The sequence below is a fragment of the Stylophora pistillata genome, chromosome 5 (genome assembly GCF_964205215.1).
Source record: "Stylophora pistillata chromosome 5, jaStyPist1.2, whole genome shotgun sequence".
Classification (NCBI taxonomy): Eukaryota; Metazoa; Cnidaria; class Anthozoa; order Scleractinia; family Pocilloporidae; genus Stylophora; species Stylophora pistillata.
In genome coordinates this window covers 33,970,909-33,992,313 of record NC_142523.1, presented here as the reverse complement: position 1 = coordinate 33,992,313, position 21,405 = coordinate 33,970,909, and the positions used below count along the sequence as shown (strand labels likewise).

Below are 21,405 nucleotides of genomic sequence, written 5' to 3'. Positions count from 1 at the left end.
ACGTCATCTTCAGTACGCAAGCACGACGACATCGACCAGGTAGGTGCTGTCCCTGGGGACCTTCTTAGCTGTTTCAAATTTCTCAAGAAGTGCATGAACAAATTCGATTGTCTTGTCAACGAGATGCTTTACATCAAACAATTAACACCGAGTTGGAACGTGCAAACGGATTCTATCCGTGCTAAAGTATTTGTGTAGCTACCACCCCTATGTAAATTAGTTGTAACTCTTGAACTCGCATTAGTTAATTTGATTTTCATTTGTACCCTTAATAATGGCGTCATGAAGTCGCCGAAACGTCGGGATAATATATCGCTCGTTTTTACCTGTCTATGTGCATGGTTTGTTATGATTTTCGGTCCATCACTCCCTACCGCAAAATAACACAAAGATTTGAGGCGCTTTGAACCGTTTGTTTAATGAATTTTAAAAATCATTACTCTTTTCGACAACGGAGGCAGCTATCTAGACTACGAGAGGTCCCCCCTTTTCGGCCGAGTGGTAGGCCCCCGTGAAGGCGGCATGGCCGAGTGGTTAGCGTGCTGGACTTGTAATCCGGTGTCCCAGGTTCAAGTCCTCCACCCTGCCACTCACTGGATTTGTTCTCGGTTGCCCCTGGTTCAACTCCTCGGCTGCACTCTGTAAATAGCCCACTAGTTTGCCTCATGACGGTGGGGATTTTTATGCTCTTATTTAGTTTGCTCGGCATATTAGCATGTATTGCTAATATGCCTAATCAGCCTCAACAATCCTAGTTAAAATAAATTTCCCTCTTTCCTTTTCCTCCACAAAGTCCGTCGTGCGAGTCAAAAAAGAAAAAATTCAGTAAAAAAATTTCCGTTAGTGCGCTGCGAGAACTCTTGAAGTGACGCTAATGCGCCGCAGGAGGTCCATAACTATGGAATAGAGCTGTATCTTCCGCCATAAATTCTTCAGCTTTGATAAATTTGTAGCAGTTTTCTTTCGTGTGTTCATTCGTTGAGTTGATACACTCAGAATATCAGATAAGGAAATTGCAAAGCGTATTAAGTAACATAGATACCATTTTCATTTATCTATGGGAATTTGTGCCAGGGAAGATGGATGAAATCACTAACAAATTTTATCTTCTTACGGTCTCATGAAGCTCCTTCTCTCCAAGTAATCATCCCATCTTTTCATAGCAAATGCACTCTACAGCATCAAAATAACACTAGTATGTACCGTGATCCGTTAATCTTAATAATTTTTCAAACTTTTTTCGCTCTACAAAAGTCTGGAAGATTCTTCGCTAACGTGAGTGCGATAACCTTACTTAGAGTAAACAACTAAGATAGGAGGAAAAGATGCAGCTTATTCATAATGATATAATAACTTAATAACTTCTAGAGCGCTATTTTCATTCAATGATCAACAGCGCTTAACAACTTGGAATACTACAGTAAATTCAAATTTATAAAACTAATTACATCTACATTAATATTAACAATGTATGTTAAAAATAAGAATGATATGGAATATCTATAATAAGGATCTTAATTAGGAATAAGGATCTTAATAAGAAACTTAATTAGTAGTACTAATAAAAATAATTGTCAGACAGGGTACTTTGAGAAAGCTGCACGAAATAAATAAGTTTTCAGCTTACATTTTAAAATGGAAAATGATTGAATATAACGTAATTCAGCTGGCAGAGCATTCCAAAAGCACGGGGCAGCAGCAGAGAATGATCTGTCCCCCAACGTGGCAAGCATGATTCCCTTACAAAGGTCAAGTAATAAACTTTGATTTGATCTAAGATTATATAAAGACCTAGGTTTGATGTTAATTAATTCAATGATATACCTAGGTGCCCATCCATGAATAGCTTTAAATGTTAAATTTATGATCTTAAAATGAACACGATGTTGTACTGGTAACCAGTGAAGTTGACAAAGCGCAGGAGAAATATGCAAATACTTACTTAAACTCAGTACAAGTCTAGCCGCAGCATTCTGCACACGTTGAATTTGGCTATTTGCGACTTAGGAAGGCCATACAAAAGTCCATTACAATAGTCTAAACGACTACTGATAGTGATTCAACCCCATTCCTCTCCCTTCCTTCCCTGTTTCACCTTTAATTACAATTCTTCAAGTAATATTTTCTTCTATGCCATGGCCAGTCCGAAAGAGTATCGGTATTCATTAGACCCACCGTAATGCGCTATATAAGTAAAATGATAAAGTTATTGTCGTCATTATTATTAAGTGATAGTTACCTCCAAATGCGATTTATAGTGGTTTGTCAAAACTTCGCAGATAGAAACACTGAAAAAAACAGAATGCGTGCCAAAGGCAATTGAAAAGAGAGACTGGAAAGAAAAAGCAGAAAAGACAACGGACGCAAAGAAAACATGAAAGTTTTCTTCGTAGTCTGGATACATGGATAATAACAACACGCAAAACTGACACGAGTAGCTTGTTATCGGCGTGGATGAAATGCGAGGGGACCCGCACCGAGAGCCCGAACGATTCACTTATCGTTGCAATATTTTTTGCTACTTTTTTCTTTTATTTTTAACTTAAGTTTTGTGTATAGTTTGTTATGATTTTTGGTCCCTTGGGCCCTACCGCCAAATAATAGACTTGAAGTGCTTTGACCCGTTTATTTAACGGACATTAGAAAATTCCTACGCCGTTTGACACTCTGGATTCCTACTAGCGAAAGCAGCTGTTGTACGCCTTTTGCATCTAGTGTTACCACGACTATGTTCTGCAGTTTACTGTTCCTTGAGGTTTCTTTTGCGAGAATTCGCAAATTTATTTACTTTCTTTTCTCGGCTTGGGTAACCCGTGATGATTCAAGGATCAAGTTTTCTGCCTTGTTCGTTTGAAACAAGTTGTATCTGCTGCACTTAACGTTTAGGTAAGTGAATCAAAGTTTACTTAACGTTGTCAAAGTTTAAGAAACATTTTAGTGAGGTTGTAATACTTCATCTGCCATAGATAATATAGGCTCCTTTCTCAAGTCAACAAAACACTTCAGGAACTCACAAGCGAAAGCTAATCTAGATTTGTCGCAATCCACATTAATCACGTCCCTAAATAGCAGCCGGCACCCTGCAGGTACTATGCAAATTTTTGGACAGAAAACCGCTTTGTTGCGGTTTTTCGTCCATAATCTGGCGCTGCAAAATGACACTTTTGATGTGCTTTGACCCATTAATCAAAATTATCTTTATAACTCCTTTCGCTCTACATAAGTGTCAACAATTCGCGGCTAACTTCAGAGGAGACTTATATATCTAGAAGACCATAAATAAATTTAAAAGACACTTAGAGAGATTTTATGTGGAAGGCCGCACAATACTTGTAAAGCGTTGATCAAATGATTATGACGTTATATCAACGGGCCATCTGAACTGCTTTTGTTTTGCTGAAGTAATGAGGCAGGCTTTTGTGGTTACATCGATTAACAGAAAATAGTTTACTGATTTATGGGAGTTTGTGCTAAGAAAGATGGAAGAGATCACGGTCAAATTTCATCTTGTTACGGTCTCATGAAGCTCCTTCTCCTCCAATATAGGAACTCTAGGAAGTATTTTTCGTTTGAAAAGAGTTTTATCTGCTTCTCATAACTTTAATAAAAGTGAAATTAAGGTACTTATTGCTGTCAAGTTTTGGAAACTTCTCGTGAGGTGCATGGTGATTTATCAAAGGCGATAAAGAATTTAGGCTCCTTTCAGTCACCAAAAACTAGTCAACAAAACACTCGATGAACTCGAAAGCGAAAACTTCTTTGGCCTTGAGGCAAAACAAATTATCTACCTCCCTAAATAGCTGAACCCTGCAAGTTTAATGTCAACTGTTTTTTGACAACTATTGAATTTGCTTTGGTTTGATTCTTTGTCCATCATCTGCCCGCCGCAAAACAACACTAGGATGTGCCTTGAAACGTTAATCTTAATTATTTTTCAAAGTTCTCTCGTCTGGAAAATTCTTCGTTAATTTGAGTGCGTTAACCTTACTTAACGTAAAAAGTGAGAAGGAGGGTATGATGGAGCTTACACAACTTACCCAGCTTACCCAAGGGTAAGAGGGAGCTTACTCCCTCCCTTTTTCACATTATTTTAAAATTCCTTAAGCATTATTTGCTATTATACCATCCCGAAAGAGTATTGTACACTGCACCGTAATGCGCTATATAAGTAAAATAAAAAAGTTATTATTTTCATTATCATTAAGTGATAGTTACCTCCAAAGGTGATTCACATGAAATCGATGCCAGTGGTTTGTCAAACATACACAAATACAAACACTGAAACAAAACAAAAAATGCGTGCGTAAGGCAATCGGAAAGAGAATAAGTAAGAAAAAAAACCGACGCAAGGAGAATACGGACGTTCTTCTCGTTGTCTGAAGACATGAATAGTAACAGATCGCAAAATTGGCACGATAACCGCAGATTAGATCAGCTTGATGTAAGCGCGAATGAAAATATCTTTTGCTGCAGTTCGCTTCGTTCACTTGATGAGACTTGAAACAAACTCGCTTGTGATCACTCAAGGATTACAACTGAGGTGGATCATAATAGTTGCAAAATTTGAAATCGGAACGGGGACAGGACTTTGATTATTATCGGCAAAGAAAATATACTTTTCGCAGTCTATTCAAGCCTTTATCAGAATTATCTTCCATAGCCATTCGAGTTCATACGATAAGTTGATACACTCAGTAAATCTTGTCATAAAATCGTGAAGCGTATCAACATAGCATCACTTACATTTGCACAAAACGATATTATAAGGATGGAACAAGAAAGCGTGGTGCAACTTCACGTTGTTGCTGAGCTGGCTAATCTTTCTTCTCCAAACAGTCGTCAAATCTTTTAAAGCGAGTATCACATCCATCTTAGGATGGAAAGTTTTTTGGTCTAATTTAAACTAATTTAACCTCGCTTGAAAGCAGTTGTAGTTTTGGTTATCCTTAGGTGTAACTGAAATAAAGTAATCTTACCGTTGTCAAACTTTCAGACACCTCATGGCAAGATAGTAGTACTTATTTTGCGATAAAGAATAGAGGCTGCTCTCCGTGATCAAAAAGGCACCTGATGAACACGAAAGCGAAAGCTAATCTGACTTCGACACCAAACACATAAATCACGTCTCTAAATAGCTGCACCCTGCAGGCTATATCAATTGTTTTACTGACAACTATTAATTAAATTCACTTGATTTGTTATGATGTTTAGTCATCTTCATCCCAGAGATAAAAACTACGCTTAAATGTGTTTTGAACCGTTGATCTTTCTCAGATTTTAAACTTCTTTCGCTTGCCATAAGTGTGGAATTCGAGGCTGATGACCTCAAAAGTTATAGATATTTCTAATAATTAAAAACTGGATCATTGGATAATGCAGTTCAAGACTTTTCATTGGCTTAGCCATTATGGTAGAGTAGCCAATATACCATAAACTACGATATGGTAAGCGTACGCATAAGCTTAAAAATGAAAGGGAGCTAAAAATGTAATAAAATTTAATCATTTAATGTAGCGTTTTTAATAAAACAATTATTCCACTTGCGTTTGTTGGCTATCTATCATCTCATATCCAACGCGTGCTCGTGGAATAATTGTTAACAATTATTGAGATTGCACATTTTAGCTCGGCTTCTTTTGTATTTGAAAGAGGAAATCAGAAAAGAAAAACCGGTTGAACTTCTTAGATCAAATGTTTGAGATTGTCAAACATGTTACTGCGCATGTTTATAAAATGAAGGCTAGGCTACCCAGTGATATTCACCTTGGCTCTGAATAGCCTTGTTAACCTTTTATACCATAACATCAGAATACATATTCTCCATACTGTTTTCTATTCATTTTTTAATACTCTGACAAGGAGAATTTGCTCAAAAATTGATTGCAAGAGCTTCTCCAAATGGTGACCATTTCCTATATTCCTGTGACGTTAATGCTTAATTCGGGGGTGATATTGTAAGGAGAAATACGAGGCAGTCATTCTTAAGCTAGAGATCCAAGGACTCAACGTTTTGGTTTTGTTTTTTGAGGTTCCCAGTCAAAATAGGCTCGTTTTCTTTTTCCGTTCAACGTAATATCGAGAGCGTAAGTAATAGTGGGTGACATTTGTTAAACCTTATTCAGTATTACAAATCAAGAGAGGATTTTAATAATAGAACACCTACCGATCCATTTTTTTTCTATCTTCCTGAAGAAATAGAACAACAACAAGCAATAAATCATAATGCACATGTACTAATAGCAAGGGGAACGATTTCATATACATTTTTATTTTCGCGAACTTCAAATTTCCTCTAATTTTCCTTTCCAATACATGTTCTGTTGATGCTTCTTTCTTAAGGAATTGATTGGGATTGATTCAACTGCCCTGGCTGAGCTCAGTCCACCATTCTTGAACCTTTAAAACAAAGTGCAAAATATAGGGATCTAAGCGACGCATGCGCACCGAAATTTCACTGAACACCAGCAGGTTTACAAATCCGCAAGCCGTGTTGTTTGAGGAAGGGCTGGGCTTTACTATTCTGACACCAAATTCAACTGACCAATAAAAGTGTTACATTCCGCAACTTACACGTAAAGTTTGGTTTACTATGCTGCTTTCTTTCTGTACAACTTTAAACATCGTACTCATCGCAAGCAGATTCTCTCGGTCTTTCTTAAACACAGATTATTAAACTGCTTACAGTACAGATTATTAAACTAAAAATGGAGTGTTAATTTAATTTACTCCATTTTCACTGCATTAGTTTGCAGTGGGGAGGGGCTAGAAATGAAGATACAAGCTATACGTGCTAGTCCACCCTCCCACCCATCCCACCCTAGGGGAGGACATCCATCACACAGTAATCTCGTGTGTGGGAAATTAACGTCTCCTACCCCAATCCTGCAGGAGACGGGACCTCCATTTGTTCGTCCCTATCCGAGAAAACTAGAAAATCTGACCATTTCTTGATATTATTGAAAGGTAGCAAATTCTTCTCAATTATTTTAAGACCCTGAGTGTCGGTCTGGCAGGGGCTCGAACCCTCGACCTCCCGCACAACAGTCCAGCGGTCTATCCATTGAGCTAACCGGGAGGCGGTGTAAGGAGAATGTAAGGCGGTGTAAGGCGAGTGTTCGACAGACAATTTCGAGATAATTCTTGCGAACAAGGATTTTGACTGAAAATTTCTGTAGCCTGACAACATTACCATTGCCGACTGAGAATAAACGACAAAAACTTCACGCAACATCCATTGCATCTGAGGCTGAATTCATCTTAGATGGAGCATCATCATTGGGTACGAACTCGAGTCATGAAGGTCATCTGTATAATTTTTTGTTTTTTTTTTTTTTACCTGGAGAATCCTCAAGTAAAATATCTAGAAAACAAATAAAGAAAGATCTGGGCCCTGTTGTTCAAAGGGTAGTTAACGTATACCCACAGATGCAAGCCGTAACAAAATTATCCAGTAGATAACCTTATCCAAACTTCGAGCTGCGACATGAAGGTAACACAGAACGCAGATAACTACGAATCCTTAAAAGCTTTCTCACTTTTTATTCATCCATTCTTCTGATTCCCTCGTTTCTTTCAACTGGGAAAGAGGAAAATAAGTCTTAGTAAATTCAGAGAACGAAAAAGGAACACTATCGTAGTAGCGAAGTTGATACTTCTCTTTTTAAATGCTTGGCCAAAATTTCGCCATTTCAGTACTTTTCAAGACAGCAGAAGAAAACATATCAGTGCACTATAGCCCAACCTTAGCAAAAGTACTATAAAATTTTTTTTTTAAACGAATATCCGCAGTATCTCAAAGCTTTAAGCCACGTGAGTCTTACAGCCAATAACATCACGGAAAAACTGAGCGACATTTTACATAAACTGGACTAACAACATTCTACTGACAACAACTATTCACTTGAATCTGATGATCACTTCCGCACAGGTTGTCGAGACGTCAGTCACCACCACCGACAACAGTCGTTCCCATGACTACACTCTCCCGGATGATCGCACTACACTTTCACAATCCTCTAAATATAGTTTAACCCGCTCGCTCGTGTGATTGATCAGACTGTTTTTTTGTCTTCTTTTTTTAAGTATTTTTTTTCTACTCGCCCTCCTTGATGATACTGAATATTGGTGATAAAGTTTTTGTTCTTGAGCCTAAATTTGAAATGAATCTGAGTTGGGCCTAGAACATAGGTATGTCCACGCACATAAACTATATTGTTTTATTAAACTTGACACTCACCGAGCTTGCCGAATAACTTTCTTATCAAGTTCAAAAGTGGTGAGTTCTTGTTCTGCCAAAGCTACTTTTGAAGCCCTGCAGTGGAAAGAAGAAATGTTTAGATACCACGTCTTGCATCAAAGGAGACGAAAAACCTTAAACACTGATCTAATTTCAAAACAAGTATGCATTTAAGTCTCTTCTGAAAACTAAATTGTAGTTTGAAAGAGTTATCATTGTCCAATGATTGAGGCAAATTAAAAAAATTAGGAGAAACCGCGGAATAAAATCTACTGTTTATTCAAACTGGCCGCAAAAGCGTGAGATTTATCTTAAGGGACCTAATCATATCCAAAGATACCCGAAGACTTCCGAGGATGTTCCAAAAAATTCTGATATCCCGAGAAGTTCTGATGCAACCCTATCTCTTGCGCTATGTAATGCACCTCAGTCAAAGACCATATTATATCAGGAGACACCCGAACACTTCCGAGGACGTCTCAGAATTTTAAGTTTTTGCAAAAACCGATCTCCAGTACTACTTTGTACATTACTTTAACTTAGGTTAAGCCTATACACACGCAATTTGATGTTGAAGATTTTCGATTTGCTTTTTCTGGTCTTCAGCAGTTTTTGTTAGATCCTTGTATTAAAAAAATTTTAGTATAATCTCAGAGCTGAGCACAGAGTTTGCAGCACTCTGATTGGTCGAACGGTTCCTTATATGACGCTATATAAACCGCTCCACGCGGCTTATATAAAATGTTAAAATAAAATGTTGATAAATGTTACTAAAATGTTATGATTTTAGAAATTTCTCTGTTGCTCAGTTCTGAAATTATACTAAAACAATTATGCGCCTCAGGTTCGGTGAATATTGTCCAATAATCCCCTCGACTTTGTCTCGAGGATTATTCGACGATATTCACCTCGCCTTCGGCGAATAATTGTTAAATATTAGAGCATGCTGTAGTTTGTTTGTATGCTTGTTTATTATTATTTTATAGAACATTAAAAGCAAATTTACACAACCCGCATATAGCATTAGCTAGTCTTGGCGGGTATTAGTAATAAATAAGTAAATACTACACATTGCAAGCTAAAGAAGTTTCATTACCACAACAAACTAAAGAGATTTCATTACTACAATATTATTGGGGTTATAAGCCATGCATCAGTTTACTACTTTATAAGCTAAAAAATACGTACAGTTGTCATACAAATTAAATGCAATAAAATTACTAGTGAGTTAAAACAAGACATAATAATCAAATACAGTTGGTAAAATATTCGCAATGCTCTAACGCCAAGCGCCGAAATGCCTTTAACACTTATTGAAGGTTTCATCCTTTTAAAAGATACCGTAGAAATTGGAAACAATTATATAAAGAGTTTAGTTTTATTGCAGTCACAAGTAAACGCCCTAGATACGTACATCCGACCACAAACCTAAACTGTCAAACATTCATCATTGTTTCTTAATTCGTGATCTAAGACTTGTGCACGACACTTATTTCCTTAACGTTGACTTCTTTATCTTGTTCCACACGAAAATGACCGAATATAATCCGATTACAATCTTTAACCACCGCTAGTGATTCGTGACAGGAAACAAAAGACCACAGCTGCTATTCGATACGGATGTGCTTGGAACACGCAATACACGTTTCTGCATGCAAGCGCACTAGAATTACAAGAAACTGACGTGCTTGAACCTTATCTAAAAAAAAAGCTGTAGGAAATGATAATTCAGCTTTTCACGACAAACTGCACAAATGTTAAATTTACCTGTTCTTTAGTAGCCTGGATCTCTCCTGAGAAATAAAAACCAAACGCGCAATTAATGAGGAGAAAAAAAGTTTTCTTTCGGCAAACAAATTAACTTAAAAAAGAAAAAAATCGGCAATAACAGTACAAAATTCCACCAACCTTCTTGAATTGAAGCCATTTTCGGTCAACACTCTTTGTTACTCTCCTTGATTTTAAATAACTTCGAAAAAATCAGAGAGGAAAATCTCCCAGCCCGATTCGCTCAAAACGCAGTCGGATTCTGAAAAAAAAAACATGTAGTCATGACGACCTGGTGTTGCAATGGACTTCATATGCCATATTAGGAAAACGCAGGGCTTGCGCGAGCTTGCTATCACGTCATCTTGATAAATTGCTGGTAACGAAAGGTCTCAAATATTACGATTTGTAAATTAACGACATTTTATGATCATCACCCCAAGCTCGAGGGTACTCTCCGTAGGGTACGTTCAACATGGATATCCAGACTCTATTTCACTTTATACATGTCAGTTAAATTTCGACGCTTCTGTTAACATTTCCTTTACTTTGAATCAAAAGTTTGTGAGTTTTCTTGGGCGAGATCTTTTCCTCCTTACAAAAGAAAAGACTTATCTCGATGGGTTTTATCGCGACTACATCAGTGCAATTTAAAGATTCACGTTTCTAGAATAAAGTATTCGTATTTCCAACGAGCGCATATACATATTTAGCACTCAGACGACAACACACTCCCGCACAGGGCTGTTGCGTCAAACAGCCTCAATTTCAAGTCTGCCGGGAGTTTCACCTGGTGCCAAGGTTAATGAAAAGCTGAAAGATAGATTTAGGTGCGACGAACACCATGGCCGTATTAGAAAAGATTATTCCTCTTTTTCTCACTATTTTTGCAACAGTGAAGGCTCAAGGTAAGGGTAAATGTGTATTAAGAGCCCTATAATAATATAGTGGTAGCTACGAAGAATCTTTACTTGTCATGCGAGAGCTTCCGAAACAAATCTCATTGTGTAAATGAAACTTGGGAGGAAAGCGACAAAAACATGCCGGTTTACTGAATGCAGAGCTGGAAATAACAGTCGGTCATCGGACATTGACCGACAAAATTTTGAATTTGTCCGGCCAATTTCACATTATGATCGGACATGATGTCCAAACATTTCACCGACACAGATTGTTTGAGCTATATTGGAAAGGTAACTCATAAAGCAAGGGTATTGCAAATAAATCGCCCTTTAATGCATTGCGTGCATCACAAAATGCTGTTAGCATTTGATATATGTACCCTCGAGTCTCGCACGGTAATGCCCTTTACAACGGCAAAGGCTGGTCAAAAAATGACTTATAAGTTTAATGTTAGCTAGTGGCCTGTTCAAATCATTTATAAAACAAGTTTTATTTAATGACTACGTAATAATTTCAATAGTATTAATTGCCTTTAAGCAGATGCCAGATGAATGCGCAAGAAAAACAAAACAAACGCTTTTCGTCGATCAGTCACGTTGCAAATATTGGCTGTCACTTTGTGTTCTTTCAAGATAACGGACCTTTTTTTAATTGTGAAGGCGAAGAAAAACCCAAGCGATTTTATTAAGTTTTTGCGTGTTTGGTCAACTCTGAAAACGTTTGATGTAAAACAAGGTGTGCTCGAATGACATGAACAGGAGATAATAATCTGCACGTAAAGTTGAACTAGCGATGAATAAATTATAGTCTGCTTTAGCAACTCGTAAAAGTATATTTAATAAAGGATGAACTTAGACTGGACAAAATATTTTCGGGGAAAGGATTTTTTTTCAAACTGTTTGCGAAATTAAAAGCTGAATTTCAGGTCGCCAACACCTGTAATGAATATTTCGTGAGGAAATAAAGTCTTGACCAGCCAGACAGCGCGTCGCCAAGTGTTTATTCATTAACATTTAAGTTGCTCGAATTTACGTCTTGTTTTCACAAGTGAAAAAGGTTAAAATAATAATGAATAAACCATTCGGACCGGTTTATTCATAACCAAATAAGGAAATACGTAACGTGACAAGTGATGTAGGACAACTTATCGTAACATCTCCCTTCTTTTGGGGTAAGCTAACTTCCAAAAGTAAACATATGAACATAAATGAAATGTGTTCAAACTGAAAAGGAGATGACTAAAACAAGATTTTAAAAAATAGGACAAAACAAAACAAATGGAACTTCATACAGGACTGAAAGTCGAAAGTCCTTATTAAAGTTACTGTCCAATAGTCAGTTTTTCTAACTGATGAAGACTTCGAGTTCGCTTGAGCTGAAGTCAATTTTCATACGATAAACTACTCAACAAGGTCTCTGAACCTCGAGGGTGGCTTTACAACTCTGGTACGAGTTCTCTTCAATGGAACACTTTGTGGTGTCAATATGGCTTCGGTTCATGATTAGCTGAATTGAAATCTTGCTTTGAAGGCTAATTCACACTCTTTGAAAGCTGGCTGTCACTGCTTGCAACTAGTTTGTGCTGTTCTGCTGCTGGTTGTGCAGCTGGCTTGAGAAATTCCCGATTTCGACGGAATATTTGATTGTCTGAACTAGCTTTTACTACATAGGACCTGTCTGATAGCTTTTCAATACAGGTGCCGGTTTTCCACCTTTGATTCCTCTGAAGAGGTGCCACTCTGACGTCTTGCCCAACTTGTAATTCTGGTAGGGCGCGCGATGTGCGGTCATGATACCACGTAGCCTTTTGCGTTTTCAATTTAAGCTCTGCATCAACATTTTCTGAAATCTTGGGGTACAGTAGGTTAGAAGTTGTAGGCAGTAAGGTTCTGCTGCGTCTAGACATCAATCTCTGTGCAGGGCTACTTTCGAGGGGCTCTGTTGGTGTGTTGTGTTGGTTCGATAGCGCTAACTACGGGTCTTTGTTGTCGTTGAGAGGTTTTCTGAACAAAGACTTGACAATTTTCACAGCAGACTCTGCCTTTCCGTTGGATCTGCGATGATGCGGGGAAGACAATACGTGAGTGAACTCCTAATGGACTGAAAACTGATGGAACTCATGGCTTGTAAACTGAGTAGTGTTGTCAGTAGTTAGTGTGCCTGGTATGCCGTGTCGGCTGAACTGTTCCTTAAAAGAATTCAATCACGGAACTGGAAGTGTTTTCCTCCAATTTTTGTACTTCCATGAAATCTGAGTAGTAGTCAACCAGCACTATGTATTCTTTGTCATGAAATCTGAACTGGTCAGCAACTACTCAACTCCACGGGCGGTTAGGAAGTTCATGGCTTTGCATTAAAAGCTTCTGATTTTTAGCTTGAAATTCGTTGCAAATTGAACATTGTTTGATTTGGTTACTCCCTTTTGCCTTCATACCAGGCTAGAGTACAGTGTCTCTAACTTTACGCAGGCAAGCTTCTACTCCTAACTGACTGGAAAGAGTTCTGGATTTGACTTCAGGTCTCAGTAATTTAGCCGGGGATGACTGCACTCGAGCCTTTGAAAAGAACACCACTGTGTACTGATAGTTCGTCGCGGTAAGACCATTACTCCCGGATCATAATTGGTACTTGATCTCTCTGCATTGGCCATCCGGTCAGAATTGTAGTTTTTAGTGTCTCCAGAGGGTCGTTGTGACTTGTGCTACGCTGCAATTGATCCACTATTTCTGGCGTGACCTTCAGGGCTTGCATAGGTTTATTTATAACCAAATAAGGAAACAGGACTTAAGACATTGCTTTTATATTTTCCCGGCATATCAGTTTACTATAAAGTACTGATATCGAACGAGAAAAATACTTCAGTGGAGAGTTTCCGTGCAGTATCATGAAGAGAAACTGCATAGTGAAGTGTTCATGATCATGGCTGATAATGAAATAAAAAAAAATTGATTGCAGTTCCTGAAAATTATTATTCTAACTTGAATTTCATCATGCTAAATAATTCTAATTAAGTTTTGGTGATATCCGGAATAATCAAGGTCGAGGTAAGTGTTATCAGCTGAGGCCGAACCCTGAGCCTGATAACAGTAACCGAGACCTTGATTATCCCGGATATCACAAAAACCGAATCCAATAATTGTTTCATTATACATTCTTTTAGTATTTTCCGAATCTTTATCTTCAAGTCATTTCTCAATTTCTCGCTGGGTCGATGAAGCGAATCGAGAAGCCATTCTTACTTCGGTGTCCGTGAACTTGACATTGCTCCACCTGAAATCACGTATTGCGCGCGAAACCTACAGATTATTCACTAATCTGTCTGTACAGATTAGCGAATAATCTGTAGGTTGCGCTGTTTCCCAGAATTAACTGTAGGCGTTTAGCCTGTGAGAAGATAGATGGTGACTACAATGTATAATAATGCTAATTAATCTCCGGTCAAATTGATAAGATGTCCGACCAAAATAAAGATTTGAAAGGACGTATGTCCTGTTAATGGAGAAAAATTACTTTCAGCACAGTGGATGTGTTGGTGAAGTTAAATCAGTACATTCACCTCACCGTCGGTTGAAACCTTTGAAGAAAACCGAAGCTTTCGTCTAGATGATTTGCGATCTCATGTTAGCATTGTTTTTTAATTTTCTTTAAAGCCTTGTGAGCGTATAACTGTCGTAATGTAGGAATAAATTTCGATCTTTCGATGCAAATTACGAGCTTTCTCTGGCGAAAACCTCGCAGTTTTTTTTTTTTTTTTTTTTTTTGTGGTTACAAATGGAAGGTGGTGTCTTGAATCTTATATGTTGATTTTAAAGTTTTAAAAGTTTAGGATGAACTGATCGAAAAAATCTAGAAGTGTTACTGAGTGCTATCACCACATACGTAATTGTGTTGTTTGTTCTACGAAATTTCAGTAGCTCGTTGGCCTTGAGATCGCATACATGAATTTGGAAGTGAAAGATGTTTGAGGTCGTATTTGTGAAATTGAAGACTGTTTTTATGCGCTAAGAATTTTGACGCCCTTACATAGACTTTAAGATATACTAATTTGAAAATCACATTTTTTTGCTGAGCTGGAATTCTGAGATCGCAATATTTTTTTTGTCAAAGCGTTGCTATAGTCTTGCTCAAACTTTTCATGTCATGATGGATTAAAATACATGGTTTCAGTGTGGCGGGACGATTTTTAAAAAAATTGAAAATGACACAACTTGCGATGTTGCTGTTTTTGGATCCGTGTTTGGGCAGTTACTAAATAACAATACCTGATAACGGAATGATCTAGAAATTTTTATGCGCGTTATTCAAACTTCGAACAAAAAGCAGTGTGAATTATTTAGAGTGATCTACTCGTGCACTTTGGCTTTCAACTTTTTATATATCAATTAGAGATAGCTTAGGTATAGTTACATTGTGCGTTACAGCTTCGTAAGGTACAGTATGGGCAAAAATCTATTACAGCTTCAAATTAACATCTGTCCGGTCCCATGCAGAAAAGCACGCCAGTTTCTCATTTCTAGATACAAGTATACATGTATGTGCAGTTCCTGCAGTTTAATAGATGTAAGTGTACATTTTTTCTTTTTCTTTTTTTTTTCTTCTTTTCCAGGGGAACCACCATTTGGAGTTATACAACCTTTCCCAGAGAATATCTACCCACTAGAGTACACCTCAGCAAGCGTTACTTGCATTGCATTTGATGCATCTGGTAAACTTCAACCAGATAGAATAGAGTTTTATAAGAGAGATGATCTTAACCGATACAGAAAGTTAGAGGGGGATAGATTTTTGTTTAATCAAAGAACAGAGAATATAAGTGAGTATATCTTTGTATTACAGATGATGTATCTGGCTCTAGAAAACAAAACAAAACAAAACAAAACAACCTCTGGATCTCAGACTTTACTCCCAAAGCAGGATTCTTAAAATCGTCATAAATAGTGTGAACGAGGCTGAGTCATGATTTCCCTCCTGAATCATATGTCACCCATGAATTTTATTTCCTTAAGTTTGTCAGAACATCAAGATTTTCCTGAAACCTCGCACATATAACATGAGAGATTTGAACTTTTCCTTTCTTGGATACTTGATGCCATGATAATTTTTTATCAATTTGTGCCTGGAATGGGATCAGGACCCCCTCCCCTCCCCTCCCCTTCCCTCCACTTTCCCTCCCCTCCCCCTCCCCTCCCCCTCCCCTCCCCCTCCCCTCCCCCTCCCCTCCCCCTCCCCTCCCCCTCCCCTCCCCCTCTATAATCTGTACAGTACAAAGCCATATTCTTCTCCTCCCGCAAACAAGTTAATTGCTTTCGTTGTAGGAGGAAACATTAAATTGTACACTACCATGACTTTGGAGAATGTAACAATTCAGGATCTTGGAAGCTATGAATGCCATGCTTTTGCGAAAAGTGTAAGCTCACCAAAGAGGCATGGCTTTAGTGTTAGCGTTTCTACAAGTAAGTCTTTGCATTTCAGATGAAGTTTCACTACTTTGTACTCTCACAGCATAAATAAGTCTATTATGTATGTCGTGTCTATCCACATAGTATAGAATTGAGTAAAAATAAACTGTCAGAAAACAGAAGGAAATGCAAGGGATGGGGGTAACTTTTCTGAAGACTGGCATCTTATTGAGGGGAAAAACACTACTGCTATCTCCTTTAAACCACTGAGAATAGGATGAGCTGTTAAGTTGTAGTGTGGTTACTTGCCATTGTTCAGAGTCAAAGTTCCTGTTATTTTTCACTTTGAATGTGCAATTTACATGTAGGGTGAGTGATCATCAAAAAGTTATGCCCTCATCTTAAATGGTAAAGTACCTTTTTATAAAAATCCTCTTGCAGCAAAATATTTCTATAAGCCATCTCCATTCCAACTAGGAAACAAATTGTATTTGTTAACAGAAAAATCTATCCACCTGATGCTTGAGCTTTTGGCCAATAATCTTCATCTTTGTAACGGCTGCCACGCCTTTTGCCTACTGTTAAGAAGACGTTGACAAACTTGTGCACGCGCGACTCGTGTGTGCGTGCTTTGAGATTACGAAGTAATATCGTAAGCAAATCACACGGACCCTTTTTTAACATTGACGTGTGTGATTTTTAGAGGAGAGTAGTTGAAGTTTTTAGTTTATCATTTGGCGGTTTGTTTAATGGTTGTTGTCATATTTACCGTAAGACTACAGTTTTCTGTGTTAGAGTAAAAGTGTCTGTTTGGATTTCCCGTTTCGCTTCCGAATACCTACCTTATATTGAAGTTTGTTTTGGTTCAATTCTTACAAGCGGGAGTGTTATGTGAGTGCTAATGTTCCTTTCCTTTAGCTCATATATAGTTCGTTTGTGAGTTTGTTTGAGTTTTTAGCTAGCTTTGCATCTTGCCTTTATATTGGAATCTTCGGAATGTTGGTTTGTCTATTCGCATTTAGCTGAGCTTCTTCCTTATAAATTCATATTTCAGTTTATGATAAGTACTTGGATACCACGACTACGTTAAATAAAACGATTCAAGGCTTGACCGTAAAATATATCCCCGCTTCATAGTGTGTCTTCATTTGCGAAACTCATAGTTGTCGAAATTTTGCTTCGCTTGTGTCGGCCACTACAATCTTCATGTAATGGTTTACACATTCTTGCATTTCAGGAAATGAAATTCCAACAGTGAAAGTCTCAGTTTCCAGTGTTCTTAATCCAGATGATGGCATTATAATATTCTGCAACCTAACTAGAAGAGGAAATGAAAACAGCACCCCACTGAAGAGGATTTCCTGGTTTAAAGATGGGAAGTTGTTGGAGAGTGTGCGGAATCCAGATCCAGATGTGCAACAGGGCTTTTTAGCCCCACTAAAGCTTACAAAGGTTGATGTTCAACAAGGGGGATACTACACCTGCCTTTTGGAAGTAAAGCTGAGGCATACTATGGAGTACAACGTTACAGATTACACAGTCTTTAAGAGTAAGTACAATGAACTATTGCAGCAAGACCTCATAAGTAATTCTTGTTACTGTCTGCCATTCAATTCTTCTGCTAGCTGTTACTTCGGTGAATTTAGTATTGGATCAACTAATAATCCCCTTATTGATATTTTTCTTTCTTCTCATGACTTGTCAGTGTGATTTTGTATTCATTTGAGACTGTGAAGAGAAAGTTCTGTCTTAATCACTCACGGGAGTTTAAAGGGGTAAAAGCGCTGCATTGTACATTTTGTATGGCCACTAAGAATCTGCTTGGGCTGATAAGCATCCAGTCAACTCTGTAATACCCTGCTTGTTAAAAGCCATACCATTATTAAACAAAAATTAAAGTACCCTGACTGCCAACAGCCATACCATTATTAAATAGAAAGTAAAGTACCCATGATGAAAACAGTTTTATGATTTAATTTATTTCTAAATATACCTGTATCAGCATCTGATTATCTGATTAGAAATGTAAATCTCTCATCATAGCTAGTTTAGAAAATTTGTTATAATTACATCATAGCTAACACCTTTAAACTGATAAATTGCTTTGTATGAACCTAGTGATCCCAGAATATTTGTTGTTTAACTCTTGTCATGAGAAGGAAAAAACATCTTGCTTCAGTTGTTGGCTGAATAGACTGAGTTTTAAATTTGTATGGAGAGGTTACATTGCAGCCACTTCTGGGAATTGAAGGGAAAGCATTTGGTCGAGTGAGACATTTTCCTTGGTACAGCATACCTGGGAAGGTTCATTCAGCTTTAGAGATCACAAAATTTTAAGGCTACCCAGCACAGTGTCCCGGTGAAATTTCAATGGCCCAATTTTTACATTACATGTACTGTGCATAGACGGCATGTCGATCTGTATTTACCATTTTTTCCTTGTAAACCAGGGTAAATGCTGGTTCGAGCCCCGGCCGGACCAACACTCAAGGTCTTAAAAAAACTGAGGAGAATGTGCTACCTTTCTATGATATCAAGAAATAGATAGACATTCTAGTCTTCTCGGATAAGGACGAATAAACCGTAGGTCCCGTCTCCTGAATCTATTAATTAGTTAATTTGGTTAAGCAAGGGGCGTTAAAGAAAGCACTCACGAGATTACTGTGATGTGATCTGTCCTTTTTACTGGGGATTGGTGGGGGGGGAGGGGGCATCTTCAAATAAATTTCCTTTGGTTGTTTGTAAACTGCTGACGCAGTCAGGCCAAAGTCACCCGGAAAGTGTTATGATGCGCATTTGATCATATCCGCATGTTAATTTGCGCAATATAAATATTAAATTATTATTATTATTATTAAATGTACATGTATGTCTTGCCGTTAATTACCTGGACAATTCGAGTGTAATAGCTGGTCATTGGTTTATTCCAGTTGTACCTTGGCTTCCCAAGCCGAAGGAAGACATTAAGGAGAAGGCTTCTAAAGGAAGCAAAGTGTCGTTTGAGTGTGCTGCGAAAAGATTTCCTTTGGAGGTAGAATGGAAGGTGAAGAAGCTGAACGAAGACAGTGTTCAGGCTTGCATAAGTAAGTTTTAAAGATGCTCATTTCATCAAGGGTCCCTATTAAAACAGTTCAGCACAATCTTTGAGGATTAGTCATCATAAGTTGTTCATTATCTTTACTTATTTTGTGATCAAGTAGAGACAGACAGAGAAATGATCTGTTCTTGAGGAAATGAATTTGACTCACTTTACCTAGATGGATCAGGTGGACACTACAAGATTCATCAGGATGCATTTGGCACATCAATTCTGACTCTATCTGGAGTGGATTATACTGATCGTGGATTTTATTACTGTTGTCTTTCTTCAAACTGCTCCCAAAATGTAGAAGACAAATGCCAGCCATTCATTCTTGGCGTCAGAGGTGAGGCTCTACGTGTACTTTCATCAGTTTACTTGCTTAACACTTTGTACCCCAACACCGACAACATCTAGATTCTTCATTCTCTTCTCTATATATTTCCTCTTTTACTGAGGAGGAGAATTTGTCGAAAAATCAAGAAACTCTTTAGTTGGTGATCATTTCCTTAATTCTCGTCACCTTGATGTTTGATTCAAGGTGGTCTTGTAAGCATGGAGAAATTACATTCTATATGTAGATGCTAAAGTCATCTTTAGGGATGAAAGGATTATGTCATGGTAGTAGTTACAGGTAACTTTATTTCAACTCGGGTCGTTGAGGCTCATTACGCCCCCCTAGAAATACATGCCACCCATCCCATCCCAGGGGAGAACATCCACCACACAGTTATCTTGTGCGGGGTAAATTAACGTCTCCTACCCCTAACCCTGCAGGAGACAGGGCCTACGGTTTATTCGTCCTTATCCGAGAAGACTAGAATATCTATTCATTTCTTGAGGTAGCAAATGGTTTACATGTACATTTATGTTTAATTTTCCTTAGAATTATCACTCTCAGCTGCATTTACATGTAGTAGCACACAGGTAATGTTGTTATTATTATCATTATTATTAGTGTGATCATAGTCATTGCAATTTCCTTAAATGGGATTAGTGCATTTTATGCTTTATTCTTCACTTATCATTCCTTTGCAGTGAAATCAGACAGTTGGCTGTAATCAGACAGCCAAAGCAGCCAATCATACTACGTCCACTCTGCTTATATATCCACCAATTACAGAATTTATCACAATAACCATAGCAACAACCATGCTTGTACTTACAGCTTTACTTTTCAGCTGTGACTGACAAATCAGACTCCTTCTCCATTTTTGTCTGACTTCGTTAACCACTGGTACGATTAGTCAGACCCAATTGGAATCTACTTGGTCATGTTACCATTATTTATTATTATAATAATTATCATTGTCATCATTTTGAGCATTATCCATAACACTACAATTATCAGTGTCTATATTAATACTATTTTGGTTATTTTGATTATTATCAGCATTATGATTCTTGAAATGCCAGTTGCTTTCATTTGATTCAAAATATAATTGAATGATGGCATTTCTTAGCACAACATATCATGTGATTGCAAGTTATAGTACAGTATCAGTCCTAAAGAATCACTCAACCTCTCGTAGGTTTTGTTCAACATATGGTTTGACCTGTCAATGTTATCATGTTGTTTTATTGTTTGCTTTTTTGTTTTGTTTTAACAGATCCATTGGGCCCTTTATGGCCTTTTATTGGTATCGTTGTTGAAGCCTTTGTTCTTTTCTTAATCATCCTCATTGCTGAAAAGAGAAAGAAGGACTAAGAAAAAGGTTTGAAACAGTAATGAACATGTATGATTCAATAGGCCCTCTTTACACATTTCATTTCCATTTTTTATACAGAATATACAAGTCATGTAGTTGTACTAGAAAACGTAGTTAGTTTCTGTTTAATCTAATTGATCAGTTCATGAGCAAGCGATAAATTACATGTAAAAGAAGAAAGTAAAATATCAACTAGTCCATGTACACTGTAGGTATCAATTGATGAAACACCCATTGTAAGTGGGGAGAATTGAATTTAGATGTTCAAAATGAAAAACAAATCCTATAGTGGGTTTTAAATTCTTGAAATAT

General features: G+C 37.6%; 1 protein-coding gene across 1 annotated transcript in view; it reads left to right on the top strand.

The window, feature by feature from the left end:
• Window positions 1-21,405, top strand: part of LOC148731590 (hemicentin-1-like) — a 57,222-nt gene that overhangs the window by 34,701 nt on the left and 1,116 nt on the right. Inside the window, exons 3-9 of the mRNA XM_088761924.1 lie at window positions 15,513-15,816; window positions 16,169-16,359; window positions 17,543-17,854; window positions 19,236-19,388; window positions 19,563-19,730; window positions 20,271-20,311; window positions 20,995-21,099. Coding sequence (XP_088618050.1) covers window positions 15,513-15,816; window positions 16,169-16,359; window positions 17,543-17,854; window positions 19,236-19,388; window positions 19,563-19,730; window positions 20,271-20,311; window positions 20,995-21,057 — 1,232 coding nt within the window. The 3' untranslated portion in view covers window positions 21,058-21,099. The remainder of the gene's footprint in view (window positions 1-15,512; window positions 15,817-16,168; window positions 16,360-17,542; window positions 17,855-19,235; window positions 19,389-19,562; window positions 19,731-20,270; window positions 20,312-20,994; window positions 21,100-21,405) is intronic.